This window comes from Pieris napi, chromosome 21, assembly GCF_905475465.1.
Source record: "Pieris napi chromosome 21, ilPieNapi1.2, whole genome shotgun sequence".
Lineage (NCBI taxonomy): Eukaryota > Metazoa > Arthropoda > Insecta > Lepidoptera > Pieridae > Pieris > Pieris napi.
In genome coordinates this window covers 5,723,220-5,744,643 of record NC_062254.1, presented here as the reverse complement: position 1 = coordinate 5,744,643, position 21,424 = coordinate 5,723,220, and the positions used below count along the sequence as shown (strand labels likewise).

The 21,424-nt window shown below is 34.1% G+C and overlaps 1 protein-coding gene and 2 long non-coding RNA genes across 4 annotated transcripts in view; all 3 read left to right on the top strand.

The window, feature by feature from the left end:
* LOC125060126 (proton-coupled folate transporter-like) overlaps window positions 1-14,681 on the top strand; it is a 32,394-nt gene extending 17,713 nt beyond the window's left edge. The window contains exons 1-9 of one of the 2 annotated variants that reach the window (XM_047664864.1): window positions 181-372; window positions 3,112-3,346; window positions 3,905-4,198; window positions 5,194-5,346; window positions 5,844-6,036; window positions 6,830-6,931; window positions 8,639-8,776; window positions 11,404-11,487; window positions 14,366-14,681. In XM_047664864.1, coding sequence (XP_047520820.1) covers window positions 332-372; window positions 3,112-3,346; window positions 3,905-4,198; window positions 5,194-5,346; window positions 5,844-6,036; window positions 6,830-6,931; window positions 8,639-8,776; window positions 11,404-11,487; window positions 14,366-14,643 — 1,518 coding nt within the window. In that variant the 5' untranslated portion in view covers window positions 181-331 and the 3' untranslated portion in view covers window positions 14,644-14,681. Of the gene's footprint in view, window positions 1-180; window positions 373-3,111; window positions 3,347-3,904; window positions 4,199-5,193; window positions 5,347-5,843; window positions 6,037-6,829; window positions 6,932-8,638; window positions 8,777-11,403; window positions 11,488-14,365 lie in introns of those variants that run through there. The other variant, XM_047664865.1, reaches the window with a different exon arrangement.
* A 1,027-nt stretch (window positions 14,682-15,708) lies between these two features.
* Window positions 15,709-16,921, top strand: LOC125060336. The gene is made up of 2 exons (XR_007118832.1): window positions 15,709-16,223; window positions 16,581-16,921. It is a non-coding gene; the product is annotated as an uncharacterized LOC125060336 (long non-coding RNA).
* A 2,817-nt stretch (window positions 16,922-19,738) lies between these two features.
* Window positions 19,739-20,786, top strand: LOC125060358. The gene is made up of 2 exons (XR_007118849.1): window positions 19,739-20,050; window positions 20,451-20,786. It is a non-coding gene; the product is annotated as an uncharacterized LOC125060358 (long non-coding RNA).
* Window positions 20,787-21,424: the final 638 nt, after the last annotated feature.

The following is a 21,424-nucleotide window of genomic DNA, read 5'->3' as shown; positions in this document are numbered from 1 at the left end:
GACAGATAATATACGTAATCTTTCAGTATGTATTATCACTATGTTCTTTAAGTTTACCCCAACCAAAAATGTATTTAGAGAATACATATCTACCGAATCTTGTATCACCTACTGTAATTTTAAACAGTATAATTTCACTTTCTTTATACTGCCCTACACTTTATTTCTCTGATCTAACACTGTTTAGCCGGTTTCATTGTTTCCGATATGCAAACAGCCATATCTTATCATTGTGACATTAGTGGAAATATCACGATATTGAACACACGCGTCTGAGAATATAATAAGTTTTGTGAAAAATGTGTGTAAAAAGTTAAAAAATACATTAAATATGGTTGACGGTACGGAACTACAGGAGTTGGAAAAGTTAAGGTATTTTGAAGAAATAATAATAATTCTTTATTTCCTCCCATATAAATTTGAAACAAAGAGTACGATTACAATCAAGAAGGTATTGGGAGACTGGTTTCCAAGCTAGGTAAGAACCTGTGATATAGATAACCAGGCTTCCATTCCAAAAAGTAGATATATGAGTAGGCAAAAAAATACTATTCAGTTGTTGCAATACGGCAATAACGTGGTGTTTCGTACTGGTTGATTTGAATGATTGTGTTGTAACTTTTATTATATTATATGTAATTACTATATTAACTATTTGTAATACACTTGTATATTTTTGGCCTACCTTATGTAATTTAAAACTTTTCTTTTTTTACTTTTCTCACAGTGGTTGCCTGGAAGAGATCGCTCGGAAGCGATAAGGCCGCCAGTTGCTCTCCTTTTTATTTAATTATGTCACTTGTACTATATTTATGTATATGCAACGAAGTGTTAATAAATAAATAACTATATGCGAATCTAAAAACCCTGACTGCAATCAGATTCTGTAAATATAATACAAAATTAAAGAGTCCAGGCTCAAGAATGACCGAGGGAAGTAACTTAATTAAATATGTTGAGCTATTCAGTGGTTATAGAAAGTAGTACAGTCATCTTTATTAATTCGCCCCAGTCCGATAAAACAACAAAATTGTTGCGACACGGAACTAACCCGGTTTATAATTCACATGTGATTTTTACTATTATTTGTATTAATACTAATATGTATTATTAAGTAAAAGTAGAACATGCGAGGCACGATTGGGTCGAAAAAATTGTTGATATTTCATTTATCGCGGAAGACTATTCACATCACCGAATTAACGTGAGCATAGTGGATTCAAATATTTAACTTCTCTTTTGATTTTTGAATTAAAACTTCTTAAAAATTTTACCCTGGATGAAACGCAATAATAATAATATTAGCGTCACGAAGATCAGCAGCGTTTATGTCGAAGAAAAGGGAGAGAGCAAGTGAGAAAGATCGAGAGAGAGTGAGATAGAGCGAACGTCGCATCACGCACAGAGCCATGCGAGAGTTGGGAGAGAGCTATAGTGAGAAAGATTGAGAGAGAGAGTATGGGAGATCGAGAAAAATTACATGCTATTGGTTGATGTATTCGTTTAGTATAGGTCTACCAGGATCTGATGGCAAAAAGGGAAAAAAGAAATTGACGCTAGAAATACTGGGGAAATTGGAGTATAACGTTTTGATACTTTTTTTTCCTTATAGCGGCTGATTCTGTGTGTGATACATGCAAATATAAAAAAATTATCCAATGTGAGGTTTGAAATTTAGGTGAAAACTCAAATTACTCTGTTCATGAGTTTATTAAATAATTAAGAACTTGAAAATGGTTCCAAATACTGCACATCCATAAAAAAGTCTTCAACGAAGTATTTATAATAAACCTTTCCTCCTGCATCTCAATTAACCGATCTTGTTCTATGAACTGATTTTCAATTTTTATTACATGTTCACAAGATTTTCGCTATTCATCAATCCCTATTTGAGAGAAATAAACAGTGTACAACTCATTTATCTTGTTTCTGATCAATTCTAAATCAAAACTATCCAAGTTTATTTGTAGTATAAGAAACCCCTGAAATAAACCAAAGTTTAGTATAATTACATAATATAATACACACGAAAAATCCCATAAACCAAACTATCAAGACGTGTCATTCCTACTAACCAGTCAACGCTTGCACATGGCTCAATATCGATGATTGTGTATGTTCTGCATCTTGTTGACCAAGTATTCTTTGATAAACATTGAAAACAATATGTCTTGCTTGCGATCGAAGAGTTTTCTTCGACATTTTCATCACTTTTTAAAGGAAATCTGAAGCCAAACCAAAAACAATTCCTCGAAATTTCAGTTGACAGATGAAATTTTTCTTTTATTGCCATATGTAAATCGCTAATTTTTTAAAAAAATTTTTGCCATCAGATACTGGTAGACCTATAGTTACATATTAGAACTTTAGATGGCAATTCTGTCGCATAACGTCTTCTGCAGTAAACGCTGATTTTTTACTTATTAATATTATCATTAGCGTATACAGTACACGTATACAGTGTGTAAACAGTGTGAATATAGATATTACTAGTACATGATCATCTATTGAGGTTCTTTAGTACCACCGTATTAATACACCAAGAAGTTTCACTTCTGACATTTGTACTTTGTAGGCATGCACTTTTTTTTATTAAAAACATTTATTTATCGATTGACTTCATGAAAAGATAAAAGGGAATAGTTTTGTGTTTGTTATTATTATTTCACATACTAAAATTTGAGGCATCTGTGCGGCATGTGTGCGGCACGTTTGCGGTGCCTACATTGACCTTAATTTATGCCGTGTGACCTTCAAAGAAAGTGAAGGCCACTTATTCTGAAAGTACTATAAGCTTATGAAATATTAATTTAATTATGTCGGTTAAGTAGTCCATTATATATTTAGGAGAATAACTATACCTAAATCAAAAGCTTAAATAATTTGTGCATTTTATTCTAATTTTACATAGGATTTTTTAATTTTGGCTAGCAAAATATATAAATATACACTACAATTTTTCAATTATATATTGTTATATATTGTCGAAAGATACCTTTATATTTATAATTCTTCTGTGCGTGTGTTTGTAATTAAACTCCTTCTAAATTCTTCTAACCAGAAGATACTAAATGTTTCTACCTATTTGTAAATTAAAATCTATATTTCCAGCCCGTCCACATTGAATGTGAACAAAGAATGCAAGCCACAAGCAGAAGGAAATTCCTCAAATACAAAAGGATGGCAGTTAATTCTGGAGCCAGCGTTAGTTGGAGCCATGATAGCTATCAACCTTGGCCAGACATCTCTACAGAATTTTTACTTGCGAACAGCGTGTACTGTTGACTTAGGAAAGTCTCCTGAGATATGCAGTAACGGTGTGGGAGAGGAGTTTAGGGCTGCAGAGGTATATTCTTTTATTTAAACTTGAAAAAACCTATGCAACGCGATGATATCAAATCAATCAATCAAAAAACGTTTAAACAAATTAGATGCGTCTTAAGCGGGCAATACACGGACCGCTCGAGCAGTTCCTGAGCAAACCGAATGTTGCAGTCGGTCTTGACTGCAACATGCGGTTCGTCTATGGCCCGCTTTAGGGCATGCTTATGAATGTCAAAAACGTTTACAAAATTCGCGAAAGAGCAAGACTACGCCATCCGTTCGCAAAAGTACGGAGGCCTTGTTCTGAAAAGAACGGGCAAGAAACTCAGCAAGTTTTACCCTCCCTGTGATAACCAGAGCAACATGACATACTATTAATGTTCGACTAATGCAAATATTAAAACTTAGTATATATTGTTCATTTAATTAACAAAAATATTGTCTACGTTTAAATATATTTAAAACTAAGCCAGAGATTAAAGACCAGATATTGTGTTGTGCGGAAAAGACCGCAAAACAAAAGAACGACTCTTTTGTCCAACTTATTTTTTGTGAATGATGAATTTATTTTATATTCCAGGTTGCGAGCCAAGTAGTTGTATCCAGTGTTAATGTGAGTCGAAGTTTTGTTGGATCTCTTATTTCTACCATCGTCCTGCTCTTCGTGGGTCCATGGAGTGACTGTAGTGGCAGAAGAAAGCCACTCCTTATTCTACCCCTCCTGGGTATGTGTGTTATGACGACAGGATTACTCCTCATGCTGACTTTCCCTGGTGCCTCCACACTACAAGTGCTGTATACAGTACAGATACCTATATCTTTAGGTGGAAACTTCGGCCTGCTACTAGCAGCTGCCTTCAGTCATATAGGTGATGTAAGTTCTGGAAATCATTTGTTTAATTATTTTAGTCTAATAACTAATTTAAGTCTAAGCTAATTTACGGATATTTAACATAAGAAAGTGTCCAATAAAGTATACTAAGTTGTGTCTTAGGGTGAGATCTATAGAGCGCACTTAGACTTTGCTCAGACTTAACTATAACCATTCTTTACTTTTTTAAAGGATAATAAAGAAGGTATTGCATGAAATGAAACATCAATTTCTGTCTTAGCTTGAGCTTAGCTTAATCTCACCGTTAAAATGTCTATAAATATACTAAATCATAGTTTAACCTTAGTGTTTTTCGTAAGTAAAGTCTGAGCAAAGTCCAAGTGCGCACTATAGATCTCACCCTTAGAGTCTCTATGACGGGGAACACACTATGTTCTTGTGTTCTATTTTCACTTACCACTTACTGTTAATCTCTTCCTCTAAATCTCAGTTTCTTATAACTATTCGTTACGCTCTTCTAATAAATGCTTTTTGGAAATGCCATCTCACAACTTATCCTTCGTAGGCAATTCGTTTAAGATCTCCGCCATTAAGTTGTAATAAACATATTCTGCTTAAACATATTCTGTTTAATCGTGACTGTTGTATTTCTTATTCTTTTGTATTGCATTGTAATTTATGAATTCGAGAGATTTGCGTTAGATTAGTTTTTAATTTTTTTAAAAGAAAATTTAAAAAAAAAAAGTTGCCTGTGGCAGTGTACCTTTAACGCTGGCAGCATTTCCTCGCTGTATTGCGATACTTATTTGATACATATTATATTATATATATTTTCTCTGAATATTACATTAACTCAATAAGCTTTTACGCTATTACGTTTAAAACAAAACTGCATAGTGCATTGTACAGAAAATATAACATCGGAACACTTTCCAGAAAATGAAAATCAGAACTAGCTTCCTGATTAAGAAGAAAATCTGTTTATATGTTCTGTAACACTTGAAGTACCTTTGAACCCCAAATAACGGTTATTGCAGGTATGTCACGCAACGGGACGTGACGTAACGCGGACAATGGGAACGCATCGCGCCGCAGTTCAAATTGCACATGTCATCGGCTCTATTGGGGGACCCTTGCTGTACCGGAAGCTGGGATTCTATGGAGTATTTCCTCTCGTGCTTGTACTACAGGTATGCTCATGTGATACAATCACTAGATGGCGTTATTTCATATTTTTGTCCAGAAAACAAATTTTAGTCAAGGGAGCGTTCCAGTATTACGAGTACGTCACGCAATTTTTGGAGATTCTTGATGCCGTGTGGAGTCTCTCTGCATCTTTTTGACACTCACGACCACTATGTGGAATCAGCTGCCCATTGAAGTATTTCCGAACTAATTTGACTTAGGATCCTTCAAAAAGAGAGCGTGCCAAGTCTTAGAAAGCCGGCAACGCACTTGCGAGCCCCTTTGGAATGCGAATCAGTCTATGGGCGGTGGTATCACTTAACATCTGGTGAGCCTCCGGCCCATTTGCCCCAAATAAACGAATAATTTTCGTGTTATACAAAAAAAATTCTAAAGGTAAGGGATTCCTTAGAACGATTGTCACATTTAAAAAAACGTTGCAGATAATGTCACAATGTTACCATTTAATTAAGATTTTTAACTATATTTTATCTGTTTTCAGATAGCATCGCTGATCTACGTGGTGTTAAAAATCAGAGATGTTAATGTTAATACAGAAAACCAAGTTTCCGTATTTAATTGGCGATTACCATTCAACGCCATCCAGTGTCTGGTGCGAAAAAGAGAGGGAAATAGGCGAATGATCATCCTTCTCATGTTGATTGTCGCTTTAGGAGATAGAATGCTTCTGTCCGGTGAGTATATTCATTCTTTAGAAACGTATATTCATTTTTCATAAAAACAAAGATCATCATTTATTAATGTAGGTAATTTAATCGACACTGAAAATCAGAAAAAAATATTAGTAGTTATAAATTGACATTTACTTCCACTTCTCAAAGGGCGTCCTTGCTTCTTGACTCGTGCTCTAGCCATTATTGTAATAAGGTGGTTGCCTGGAAGAGATCGCTCGAAAGCGATAAGCCCGCCAGTTACCCTCCTAATTTAATTATGTCAATTGTATTATGTTTCTGCAACGAAGTAAATTTAGTTAATAAATAAATCAAAAAATTAAGAAAACCAAACGTTTCACTTCTATGAGCAAAACGCGGTGAAAAAGGAACACGCCCTTTAGAATGGGAACAACACGCAAATACGTAGTATCGAAGTGAATACTGTCGTCAATTATATCCGGGTCTATCATTCTTTATTAAATTAATTCAAGGGATGTGAGCAATGAGCACTTATGGTGAAGGGTAACGCCAAGCAACTCGAGACAGTCAGTTATTTCCAAAAAACACCCCCGAAGGAGGTTGGACTGAATCCAAAGCACCTCATTAGACAGGCCTGGGATACATTTGTTTTAAATTGGACTAGGTTCGCATCGCCTCGATCCGAAACCTCCTTAAAGGTCCACTTTAATTTAGCCATATATTACCGTCGATCGTAAGATGATATCTGACCAAAAACTTACGTCAGGCACTGAAATACAATAAAGAATTGTAGCCCCAAAATTACTAGTTAAATATTTTTTCTATATATTTTCAGCGGAGGTGTTATTGGCGTATATGTACTACAGGTACAAGTTCCACTGGGATGATATATTATTCGGTTCCTTCTTGGCTTATAGAAATGTGGTCAGTTTTGCTGGTGAGTATACATGAAAGATGTCCAATAATACTAATTTGTTCATGAAAGAATAGCAGTAAATTTATAGACATATTGCTAAATAAGAAAAATTATTTTGCTTATTATGTGTGGGTGCAGTTTTTTGATCTTTGGCTGGTATTCTAGAACGTAAATCAAACTTAAATCTAGTTTCAAGAGATGTCAAACCATTTTCCTATTTGAAGTTTGACATATTTGACAGAACTCAAGATGAGACTGACTTGAGATTAGTATATGGACCTAAGACTACCACATGTGAAAAGCAATATGTATTTAAAAAGTACTATCACAATTCCATGCCATAAATCTTTACTATTTTAAAGTCTTTCAAACTGACTTACAAATATTTTAATATATTAGTTCTTTAATAATTATTATTAATTCAGAACCAAATTCATATTCATATCATATTTTTTTATATATATATACTCTAGGGAAAAAATATTACAATTTTACAGCGTTAATATAATATAAATATTGACGATTTATTATGTATTTACTAACATCAGGAACCTGATAGAAGAGGTTATTAAATCAGTGTTTTTATTACATATACAAAGATAAGTAATTCTCATAGAAAATGCAAACTCTAGCTGAAAAACTCTACAATACTTGATGGACATTACATATTCGTTTTAAAATTAGCCTGTATATATTTCCAAATAACAGAAACACGATGTCATACTAATTTAAATCTTGTATATTGCTTAAGCATAAATCCGCCGCAGACCGGGTCAAGTGAGTTTGAGGTAACTTGTTGAATCGTTCTTACGACACCTGCTCATTACGCTAAGAGCTCAAGTATATTTTAAAACTACAACACTTCGGTCGAACTTTAAAATATTAAAATAACATTTTCAAAGATATTTTTTACGAAAATCTCCAAAGTGCTCGCTTGAGATCTTCGTAAAAACTTTTGCATAAAGTCTTTATTGTATTGCCAACCTTATAAAACAGATAACACCTCAACACAAAATATAAAATATTAGTTCAGTCGTCTTTCTACATTCTTCTTTCAGCTTTGTTCTATACTTCCATTCTTTGCTTGCTCGCCATAGTCACAATATATGATACTATTGGCTATTCACTTCAAGGCTCTGTAGTATTATTTAAACATTATTAAATACTTTGCAATGGACTACAAATAACAATTAAATAGACGGTTCTAAACACAATTATTTGAAACTGACAAATTATAACTTATTGACGTTCTATTTCAAGTCAACATTAAACACAGTTCATACACAATTATTTATTTTAAGTGAACCATAACTCCTATTTTTTTTTGCTTACATAAAGTTTCCTGTACTAAAATTTCTCGAAACTACCTAGTTTGTATTACGACGATGGGATGAGGTATTATCGAAGTCATTGGTGATAAATAAAATGGGGTCAATAAATATCGTACTATTTTAGTACTAGTATCGAGACCCTTCTTTCAGTGAGTTTCATAGCACTTAATATCAGATTAGCCTCCTATCCTTAAGGTATTAATACAATATATAATAATAATCTATGCTCGCGTAATTGATTATTATAGTTTCGATTCAGATACAAATTTATGTTTTTAAATTTATATCTATGTAGTTTCGATATCGAAAACGGCGTGTTTGCCTTTTTCGCAGGAACTTCCTCATCATATTAAGCACTCTTGTTTCAAATAATAATGAAATAAATATTTATTTATAGGTACACTTCTTATTTTGACAATACTCAAGCGACGCCTGAGATTTTCCGATGAAATGGTCGGAACTGTCAGCTGTATTTCCTACGTACTCGCAACGTCGGGTCTATTTGCTGCTAAGTCAACAATTGTTGTTTTTATACGTAAGTATTCTTTATAAACATAATATATCCTTTCTATAATACACACATATTCGTTTGTATATATTTAAATACGCAGATAACAATACATAGAACATACCAAAGACGTTCATAGAATTTTACCGGACGTGTTAACCTGTAGTTAAAGTGATTGGAATATGAAATGATTAATTCCTTTCTTTGTCGAAAGGGAATGAATCGACTTTTTGTGTGAATAAGTAAAGTTTTCAGTTGTCTAGTGGCAGATTACACAGTTCAATATACATAATAAAAAGAAAGTAGATGCCAGCGCGCAGTAGCCGTAGCGCCAGATTGCCTTGTGTTACCCCAAATGTGACGTTTCTCTGGATAATTAATTGTAATTTAAAGGGTTTAAAAGTTGTTCCATTCGTTTATATGATTTCATAAGATGTCTTTTATCCGTTGTCTCTTTTCTTTACAGCATATATACGCAATTTGACAGAAAGAGACGTGAAGAGTACTTTAGTTACAACCGTAGGTTTACGATGAGTTTGAGATTTTAACGTACAAATCGTCTGAGACGATTCGATGCGTAGTAATGATTGAAATTGTATTGTGAGTTACCAAGGCGTAGTAACCTTTTTCATACAAATGTTTAGATATTTTTTCGTTTTGAAGGTGGTGAAAGAGATGTTTTCTCCTAAAAATGAAATAACTCCTGTAATATTTTTAGTTAGTTATATGTGTGTGTAAAAGATAATATAGTCATTCTTTATTATTGATTATTAAAAATATCTTCTACTGATAACCCTAATTAGTCTTAATTTAATTGTTTTTATAAACTACTTTTATAGGTAATTGAGTCATTATGATTATCTTTTACAGAATCATGTATGTATTATTTTTTTATAAGAATATATATATTTTTAAATTAAACTGTTGCATGAAAACTCTAGTACAGTCTTTCAAATAATTAAGGTAACGAGCGTTTTTAGCGTTCAAAAGCGATCTTTGCCATGCAATAATCCTAAAAACAATTATTATATTTGCCGATTTTATTTTAAACCAACGTTGTACACACAAACACACTTAAACAAACAATGTATAGGAGTAGTTAAAATATTGTTGATGAAATTATTGGGCCAGCCAGCTATATAATCGTAAAATTATCAGTAGACGCAGAAGTCTAGACTATACTAGAATAGTAGTAATTTTTATTATTTTCAACAGTTAAATCATTATATATGTACATTACATTACTAAGGTTTCCATTTAATAAGAGAAAAGATAATTGTATAATAAAAGTTGCCATTGGCTAATAAAGTCTGACCATGCGCAGAATATTATGTTGCACAAGTGTGTCCGCAAATACGAATGCATTGCCTATTCGGAGTTGGAGAAGGTACGCAGGAAAGCTAACGTACTTATCCTTTGCAATGGAGGTGGCAAAACATTGTGGACGAAAATGGAATATGCAAAGATACCACTTTCTCATAATATCAGGAAAGAAGATAGACATAAGGCTATATCGGAGTTTTAGAAACGGTACAAAGAAGCTCTTACCGCCAATTCTTTATAACCTATGTCATATCCAGCGCTAGGGTGTTGAATCACCGTAAATTTCTTAAGTTACATAGTAAAACTTTTCATTGAAATACAAATTTTGTGGAAAAATATCCCCTGTATAATTTTTGACCCCTAACCGGGATATCAACCCGAGACCTCTTAATCTGCAGTCGAACAGGCAACAATCATTTGTAAATTTACATTTTTATAAAATGTTAATAACTGAAAAGTCATTACCTGTTCCAAACAAATTTCAAATAAGAGATTCATAAAAGCAAAATAGGTTCCGCTTTAAGTATCCAGCTTTTTAATAGTAGCTTTAAAAAAAGGTGTCGCTTATAACCTATTAGATCTAGACCTCCGATTTCTCCATCAGTTTCGTAATCATTTGTTTTATGTAATAGGCAAGTAGGGCCGTCTGTGCCTAACAAGCGCCATCGACTTTTTGTGTCTAAGACATGCCGGTTTCCCCATAATCACCGTTCGAGCAAGTGTTAAATGCGCACATAGAAAGTCTATTGTTGAGCAGCCGGGGTTCGAGCCTACAATCCACAGATGCAGCTGAAGCCACTAGGCCAACAGATGCTCTGAATTAGAGATTGCCTTATTACAAAACGTGCATTGAAATATACTCAAACATTTTATACCATTACAATTTATATGGACTAAAGATTTTAAAAATAAAATGCAATAAAACCTGGTATTATCAACAAAATAAATGATTTTATTACCAATAACAAAGACAATAGTTTCTATATGGACTTGCTGTATCAGTAAAAATTATCATGCGCTGGAATCAATGTGGTTTAACGACTGATAAATGTTTCTATGCAGTATTTTTTTGAATACATTTTATTATAAAGTAGAATCTTTATCATCAAGGCGCCAAAAGTTGAGGAAAAGTACTATTTATACCTCGGGTATTGATGCAATTACAAATATGATATTGCTATCTAATAATATAATCATTAATTCCAAAAACGACCTATATTAGTCATTAAATTGATAACAAATCGCTAAGGTTTTCGATATCAAATTAAGCTTGATTATCAACTTTTCCTTTATATAAAAAACAACTTTTAATTTGTTAATTTGGTTCACAGTTCCAATAATCGGCATAATCTCCCAAGGATCTCAAGTTGTGCAGCGACCTATAATTAACAAGCAAATTCTACCCAACGAACAAGGTACGCCTTTTCATTTATATTTATGGTAAATATATGTCGTAGCCAACTAGCTTAATTAGCCGTTCAGTCAACAGCCTAGTTTACTTACTAATATGTTACGAATGGTCTAAGCATTAGCTAGCTAGTTGTTTAAATGTAAAAAACGCTACGACTGAATATCATTTAGGCCGCTAGTTAAACGGCACCGTTTAATAAAGAGGCTGTTTGAACGGCTAATTAAGCTAGTTGGACACGATATCTATAGTCGTATTTAAGGCTATTTATTTTTTTAACTTACTAAGTCTTATTGATATTTTTTAATTTCCAGATAAAACGTATAATGTATTTACACTTTTCTTTACCTACAAAGTAATAATACTTTTTTTTATTTATTTATATATTACCGAAATACATACATTATCCTTACAAACTATGCCAATACGATAATGTCGAGAAACATTAATTAAAATGATCAAAACAAATTTAAAGTTTGGTCCATGTGGCAGTGTACGCTGGAATGATTTATTATATTTACATATAACCACAATCTTTAGCACAATCGTCGCCACTTTTGAACCTATGAAATTTAATTATTTTGTCTCTTACGTATTAGTAATGTACTTAATAATTGGTATGATTGTTTTATCAAGAACATGCATTGTGCCAAAGTATATGTACCTTTAAACTTTGTACGAACGAACGTAAAAAGTTGTTTAAAACAGCATGTACGGAGCGACCAAAGAGTTATTTATAAAATCTAAATCTTTCTGTTTATACTGTGATATAAAGGGACGGATATCCGCTTTAGATAAGGCATATATTTGACTAATTACTTTCAAGAATATAAATTAAATATTTTTATATAATTGGATAATACTTCTATAACTACCATGACTTGTACAATTCATGGAAGGCTAAAGATCGTATCATTCATTCGTATAAACAGTTCTAAATAAAAACAGATAATTGGATTATAATAATTGTTATAGATATCGTGTGAACAAATGAGTAACTAGATAACGCAATATGAATATTTTTATAAACAACTCTTTGACTAATAAAAAACATCATATAATTTTCCACATGAATGGCGTAACTTTTAATATAATATATGTCATGTCCTTCTAGTGTGTCATAGTACTACTCCCCTTATTCAAAAGAATATAGAATCTTATCATGTATGATTTTTTCTATTATCAGAACATTATTTAATTTATTGACGCTTTGGTTGGTCAATAAGATAGAACGAGTTTATAAAATACATGTTCAAGAACTTCCGCCAGTAGGGTAGAGCGGGGCTAGTTGAGCATAGGGGCAAGTTGGGCAATCGAAATATCTCGGAAACTATTCACCTTACGCGGGAGTATCAAATAGCGAAAAGAAGGAGTCGTAGGAGGGGTAATCATCGCACGATAGCTAGTGGCAGCTCGACGAGTGAGTGAAGTGTCACGGCGTTTTGTTTATTTTGTGACCAAAAAGTAAAAACATTGTTTATCGCAAGTTTTCGTCTATCTTTGTCAAATGTTCTCTGTTTTCAATCAGGAGAGTGTTAATCTTTCAGAAGATTATTGTATTTTTGATTTGTAAATAGGTTTTGGGTCTAATTCTAGGCGTTTATTTACAATCCTACTTTTCTTTTAAAATTCCGGATTGGGGTAAGTTGAGCAACTATAGCTCAACTAACTCTACGACTTAAACAACTGATGAGTAATGAATCTTTTATTTTTGTTTGGATGCGGACTTACAAGAGGAAGACTACAAGATGTTCTTACACTACTGAATACTTTAATAATGCTGCAAAGGCTGTCCACGATGAGGGAAAAAGTGTGAATACCACCGCTAAAGAATTGGGTATTGGTCGACTTTTAAATAAATTAAATGAAGGTGATGATTCATTTATGGGATATACAACACCAAGGGAAGTATATCCTCTCTCACAAGAGAACTGTTGAAAAAATTCTTGCTACAAATGGCATTTTTCTCCAAAAGACGTCTGTCGCCTTGCCTAAGAGTGTGCTGAAATTCCACCAAGCTGAATTGCAAAAAAGATTTCCGGAAAAGAATGGTTGATGATGTTTTAAAAACAAAAAAATCGTAGCTATCCATACAGAAACCAGAACCCACCAGCTTTGGTAATCTTTTTTAGACATTATCGGAAGTAATGGATAGATATGGATGCTCATGTTTTGTTGATTCTAATTTTGGTTAATTATACAAAGACAATTTATTTAAATTTTGTTGTTCTGTCAATAAAAGACTATAAATAAAAAGCTGACTGTTTAACATATATTTTATTTCATCTCAAGTTAACATAGAACCCTTGGTTTGGCCTAGACATTCTTAGTGCTCAACTTGCCCCATACCCTTGCTCAACTTACCCCACCTATGGGGTACATTGAGCATACTTGACTTTCTGCATTTAAACATCTGTAGCTATTATATTGGACTTGTTACAAAAAAATACTATGGACACTTTTGTTAAGGGATAAATTACTAATCTATCAGGACACATAACAACTCATTGAGACTTATCATTGAGGAGCTATATCCAAGCAAGTGAAAAATTGCTCAACTAGCCCCGCCCTACCCTACTACATAACATTAGCGAATCTCTGTACAGTATCCATAATGATGATGCCGTAACCTCTGGATTGCAGGTCATAAAAAGGGCTTGCTATTGTGAACTACAGAATGCCCGCACTGGTCTGAGAAGTAAAGCCAAGAAATCCGCCTGTGTTTCTATTGCAAATGTATACAAAAGTACTCGTGTTTTATCAAAGTACTCTTTTCAACTCTTCTTTGATTCATCAGAGAAGAGTTGTTCTAGTTTAACCATTTTCTTTTAAACCAGCTGATGTATATCTGTTATCAAAGTTCACATTGATATGTTTGTTCACAGGTAAAATTTACAGCGTCCTTGGGGCTTTGGAAAGCGCAACACAGACCATATCATCTCCCCTTTACTCGTTACTATATTCTACTACGGTTCCTGTTTTGCCCGACGCCTGGTTGTTACCAGGAATTTCATTGGCTATAATACAACTATTTTCTTATCTATGTAGCCGACAATTGCGTTTACGAAGACACAAACACGCACCTGATAAAGATGCCGAAATAACAAGTGATAAACAGAACGAAAGAGATATAAAAGAGACCAAAGAAATAGATTCTAGATAATATACATTATTGTAATTTAATAAAATTATTATTCCACATTTTATGGTTTTATTTACATGATAATGCTCAAAGGCGACTCGGTCATGTTTTATCTTTATTGAGACTTGGCATGTACGCAAGTGCTTAGGACACGGGTGTGTTTGCCCAGTAACATCAACATCTTCTAAATAGGGCTATACAAATTGTCTTCGAAGAATCAATCAGCATATTATTTAATTTCGGCTCCAGGAATCGAACCCGATCTCCCGATAGTCTGTTATTAAATATTCTAGCCAGAGAATAAGGCAGTTAGTTACACGTGATATTGACCTATCAATTGCCTGTTTACTGTGGCTTAAGCGTTCATGAGCGATCATGGATGTGCCATGCATGTATCATGTGTATCTGGCGTGAATAAACAAATTTTAACTTTGAATATGATCTTTTATATACTTTAATAATCAATAACGATAAGTTATACTATGCAGTATTTGTTTCACGTCAGGTTGACGTCGTTTCATTGTTTTCATTCTTATATATCTTAGCTGAATCAACCACTGAATAAAAATTTTATAATGATTTCCAAAGTTCAAAACCCTTTATTTTATGTTTTGAAATAGAGACAATGAAATCTTAATCCCAAATCAAAAAAGTTCGCACTTCATTATAAAATTGAATGAAATTGCCTTCTCGTTGTAGATTATCGTCTAGTGGTTGTTGTGTCAAATTATTGCATTTAAAAATATTTTGTGACATTAAGCTATAAATTCTTACATTCTTGTCTCATATTTTATGAAGTGGTATTTTCAGGAATGTCAAAGGTTAAAGTTGTATAAATCACTGTTAAAATCTGCTGTTATCTTAATTCTCATATGCTTTCATTGGTTCCAGTTCTAGTTTTACATTTATTATTCTTTCTTTTATCTCTTTCCAAAATCTCTCAATCATCTACCTATTGAATAAAGCACTTCTTCGAAATCCTTATCGGCAACTCACGCTTCGATTTCAAAAAAGTTTTGTCACTGTTACTCTTCGTGAACGCACTCCACTCTAGAAACATGACGTGACATTGACAAACAATTTAATTTAACGGTGACAAAAGTAACCCGTGCGCCCCTTATAAATGTATAATGTTTTGAATGAAATGTGAACATTTTGTTTTTGAGAAAGCGGTTAAAAATTAAAGGGCCTCTGAAAGAGAAAAAGGTCAAAATTTGCTGTTATCTGAGTTCTCATATGCTTTCATTGGTTCCAGTTCTAGTTTTTACATATGTTATTCTTTCTTTTATGTCTTTTCAGAATCTCTGATTTATCTACCTATTTAAGAAAGCACTTCCGATACGTGTTGAAGGCGTGATAAACATCTATTATGAAAATAAGTTATTTTTAGAACTGATATCAGAGTTAGTTCTTAAAATAGAATATTTTTTATGAAATTGCTATCAGATAACAATCATAATTCGATAAACCTTCAATATAAATGTTGCCGCTTTGTAAATATCGCCAGTTACAGATTGAATAACTATTGATTGCGCGTCGTTTGCGATCAAGACTATTAATTATCACTCGCTTTTCAACCCCTTACCGACAAATACTATAACGTAAGTACATTTCTTCGTTATTTCTTTTGTCATACTGCTAAGTAGGTCATTGAAATGCTTTTTAAATATTTATACAACAAAGGCTCGACATTATGAAGGGTCTTCCATGTATACTATGATATCTGATTCGTCGCTATATATCGCACGTGTTAATTTGTTAACCGACTTCAAAAATGAAACCGAAACCGAAACCCGTCACCGGTAGTAACAGTGCTACATTGCTGGGTTGCATCTAAAAACTAATTAGAAAGACCATCTGGACCTGGACGACGATTTAAACTTTTACATACTCTCAATAAAAAATCCAAAATAGTAATTTTAACACAAACGACTTCAATATTGTATTTTTTATTCCAGAATGAACCGTCCAAACAACATGCCTGGAGCTTTCACCGTCCAAGGATACTCTATCGGACCAAACCCCTGTTTTGGACCGAGCAGATGCTCAGTCAACCCACATTTTGGGGTACCTGCCAATCCATCACCACACTACAACACTTGCTTCGTCTCTGCATCCTCTCTTAGGAAAGCGTACCCACAGATGTCTCACCCCAGAAATAATGGTTTTAAGTGATTTGCCTTTATAAAGGCTATGTTGAATCTCGATTTTTGGAATAATTAGATATATATAGACATAAGTATGTGTAAGTGTTGAGTAATTTCTAAATTAACCTATATAATAAACCTATTAACTGTTATATTTGTTTTCATGCCTCTGAGTTCTATCTTAACTGCTTCATTGGTGTAGTGATAAGCATGTTCGAATACAGATGATAAGGACCTTATCATCCAATGCGGGGGGCTCAACCCCTGAAAATAAAACCTAAAGTACCTACTCACGATGAGCAGTGTTGGCCTAGTGGCTTCAGCGTGCGACTCTCATCCCTGAGATCGTAGGTTACTGATCCCCGGCTGTGCACCAATGGACTATCTTTCTATGTGCGCATTTAACATTCGCTCGAGCGGTAAAGAAAAACATTGTGAGGAAACCGACATGTCTTAAGGCCGATTTACATTATCTTAGTGTTTAGGAGAGTGCTTTAGGATAGTACTTTAGTTGAAACATGTAAACGCTACTTGCTTTAGTAAACGCTACTTGCTTTAGTACGGTTCTACTTGACTTTCAAGTTGAATCAAAATAGAATCGCTTTTTATTTTTGTTTCAAGTGATAACCCTCCCGCGCCCGCGCACCCCCCGAGATCTTCCCTCGTTGTGTGTAAACACGTAATTTAGTCAAATCTTTAGGAGAGTGCATAAGTGCCGTGAAACGCGTGGGTGTTTTTTAATTTTTAAAGATGGCTAAATGGTCGGAAGATACAACTATCAAATTTGTGTCGGAATATGTTGTTCACGAATGTTTGTGGAATGTTAAAAACAACTTATACAAAAACAAACCGGCTAGGCATTCGGCATACACTGCCTTAAAAGAAGCTATTTTGTTTATTATTTATATTTAGTTTATTTATTTCGAATAAAATCTCGTCTTCTATTTGTTCCATAACTATAGTTAGTATTTTGCGTAGAATAGAGCGTATTTGCCGACGTCGTTGCGCGTTCATTGTGGCGCTGTAATGATACTCTACTGGAAGAAATGTAAACGTTCACTCGCAACGCACTAAAGCACTAAAGAACTTGCCTTTCAAGTTGTACTAAAGCACTCTCCTAAACACTAAGATAATGTAAATCGGCCTTAAGACTCAAAAAGTCGACGGCGTGTGTCAGGCACACTGGCACAGGAGGCAGATAACCTACTTGCCTACTACTACTAGATTGAAAAATTCATGAAACAGATTCAGAAATCTGAGGCCTAGACCTAAGGAGGTTGTAGCGCCACTGATTTATTTATTTGTTTGACAAAAACTTAATGTAGGCACTCTTGGAACACAAAGGTTAATTTTCAATAGAATTTCTGGATAATTTATGAATGACTTTATACGTAAAGAGCTGCCCTGGTATTCTTATAATCCGTGATTTCAAGTCGTAACTTATTTAGCTATCGCTATTTAAAGATCGGCAACGTCGCATTAGCGTCACTGCGTAGAAAGAATTTCAAAGCGTCATCTCGCGGCTAAAATATTTAGTAGTAGTAGGTAATGATTTCTTATTTTGATACAGCTTGTGACATCCAACGTCAAAATTTGTAATTACCATGATATATATTACAATTTTTTATGATTAATCAATTATTTTTATGAGAGTTACAACTTTCCCCATACAATGTCTATTAATTTTAATTGTCTTTAGTAATATTGTTTCATTTTATGATTCGAATGTATAAAATGGCAAAATATATATTCTCATTATTTCTTATTCTTGTTCCACTACAATTATTAATAAACGATTACGTTTTATAATGTTTCTACTGTTGTTTAATTAACTATTAATATAATAGATAATTGAATAGGTTTTGTCTTTCTAAACTCATATTTAGGTTGCCATCGGAACAATAAATCACGTCTTTTATTTATGTAATCTTGCTGGCCTTAATTAAGGGAACAGGAGGCAAACGAGGCTCACCTGATGTTAAGAGATACCGCCGCCCATGGACACTCTCAATGCCAGAGGGCTCGCGAGTACGTTGCCAGCCTTTTAAGAATTGGTACGCTCTTTTCATAGAGGACCCTAAGTCGAATTGCTTCGGAAATACTTCAGTAGGCAGCTGGTTCCACAAAGTGGTGGTGCGTGGCAAAAACTGCCTTGAAAAAGGCTCAGTTGTGGAACGACGGTCGTCGAGGTGATACGGGTGGAATTTCGTATTCTGCCTCGACATCCGATGATGAAACTCAGCTGCAGGTATTGATCCTAACAACTCCTCTGAACACTCTGCATGGTAAATGCGGTAGAAGACGCAGAGTGACCCTACATCTCTACGCAACGCCAAAGGATCAATCGGAGAGGGATTGGTCATCGACGATTTGAACCGCTCTTCGTTGAATATTATATTAATGTGTAATAGGTTATTTATTTCCATCCACTATATATAGGATACCGACAAGCCCACCTCTAGCCCAGCTTCCTCTATTCTGTTCCATATTTCTCTATCCTCAACCAAATTTAGCCTTCATACCAGTGCACTTCTCTCGGTCAATGTGTCTATCAAAGTTTTTCCATTTTAGATATCCAATAATATATTTGTTTTCTATGACATCGTAGACCTTGCAGTAGTGTACAAAACGGCAGTTTTTTTTAAACATGATTGTTCGAGAGTTTAATATCCATTCTCGTCTTTCAGTAGTCTTGATAAGCGTTAAATTTATAATTTTAATAATAGTTTCTCTTTGACATATAGCTGATTGATCTATAATTTGCAACATCACTTTTGCAAGGTGATTGTCACCTTCTTTGTAAAGTATTATCGATGATTGCTCTTGAATGTCTTAAGTGGAGTAGGTAGACTTTTCCGTGAATCATTAATTACTATCTAAAGAGTTCTCATATGTTGTCATTCAATGAAATCATTGGTTAAAGTTCTAGCTTTTACATTTGTTATTTTTCTGTCATGTCTTCTCAGAATCATTGAATTATCTACCTATTTTACGTAATATAGCGTTCTGATACAACATTTTCGGAATAGATGTCTTAATCAAGGCGTGATAAACATACAAGTATTTTTAGGTCTGATATCAGAGTTTCGTCTCAAAATAGAATAATTATTATCAAATTGCCATCTGATAGCGACCATAATCCGATAAACCTGCAATATAAATGTTGCCGCTTTGTAAATATCGCCAGTTACAGATTGAATAACTATTGATTGCACGTCGTTTGCGATTAAGACTATTAATTATCACTCGCTTTTCAACCCCTTACCGACAAATACTATAACGTAAGTACATTTCTTAGTTACTTATTTTGTTATACGTGTAAGTAGGTCATTGAAATGCTTTTTAAAAATTTATACAACAGAGGCTCGACATTATGAAGGGTATTCCATGTAAAGTATGATATCAAGCTGATTCATCGCAATATAGCGACGTATCAGCGTATACGAGTATATTGCGCGTATTGATTTCATAACCGCCTTCAAAAAATAAACCGAAGGAGGAGCTAACTGATTTCAAATTGATAATTGTCACGTGGCCCGTCACCGGTAGTACCCGTCACTGCTTCATTGCTGGGTTGCATCTAAAAACTAATTAAGGAAGACCATCTGGGCATGGATGACGATTTAAATACCTCTTTTACATACTCTCAGTAAAAAACTTTAATTGTATTGTTTATTCTAGAATGAACCGTCCAAACAACATGCCTGGAGCTTTCACCGTCCAAGGATACTCTATCGGACCAAACCCCTGTTTTGGACCGAGCAGATGCTCAGTCAACCCACATTTTGGGGTACCTGCCCATCCATCACCACACTACAACACTTGCTTCGTCTCTGCATCCTCGCTTAGGAAAGCGTACCCACAGATGTCTCACCCTAGGAATAATGGTTTTAAGTGATATGCCTTGATAAAGGTTATGTTGAATCTCGATTTTTGGAATAATTAGATATATATAGACATAAGTATGTGTAAATGATAACTAATTTCTAAGATACATAATAAAGCTATTAACTCTCATATTTGTTTATATGCTTCAACTGTTTCATTGGTCTAGTGATAAGCATGTTCGAATTCAAATGAAAGGGTCCGAACCTTAAACACCCGAAAAATAAAAACATTTTACCAGACAGTAATCAGATGCTCCAAATGGGGCAGAAACACAGACCGCGCATCGGTCCTGAGGTCAGCAGAAGGTCAACGCAATTGGCAGTATGGTCTTCGATATCTGACAGTCGAATAGCTTCATTGACCAATTGGGAGAAGTTAAAAGATTCAAGGTCGTAGATTGCTTAGCCAACGTGATCTGTGTTCTCATATTATAGAAATAACCACGTTTCCCAAAAGAACAAGCTGAGCTGTTGGATATCTCAGTTGCGTGAAAAGATGGAGTGAGGGTCCGGTTCTTTCTCTATGCACCGGGGCCCTTGTCCAACTAGCCTACACTATCGTGTCAAAGCTGTTTAATAAACAATAATATTTAATATAAATAGAAAATAATGGTATTTTTGCTATGTTAGTTCCAAATTTCATCTATAGTTGTGCAGCTGTTGTTTGTGGGTCATGAAGTAACTTACCGTAAACATAATCGGTTATTTTTAGGCATATAATAATTGTATTATCCTAACCCATGCAGATTGTACGGTATTTCGTAATTT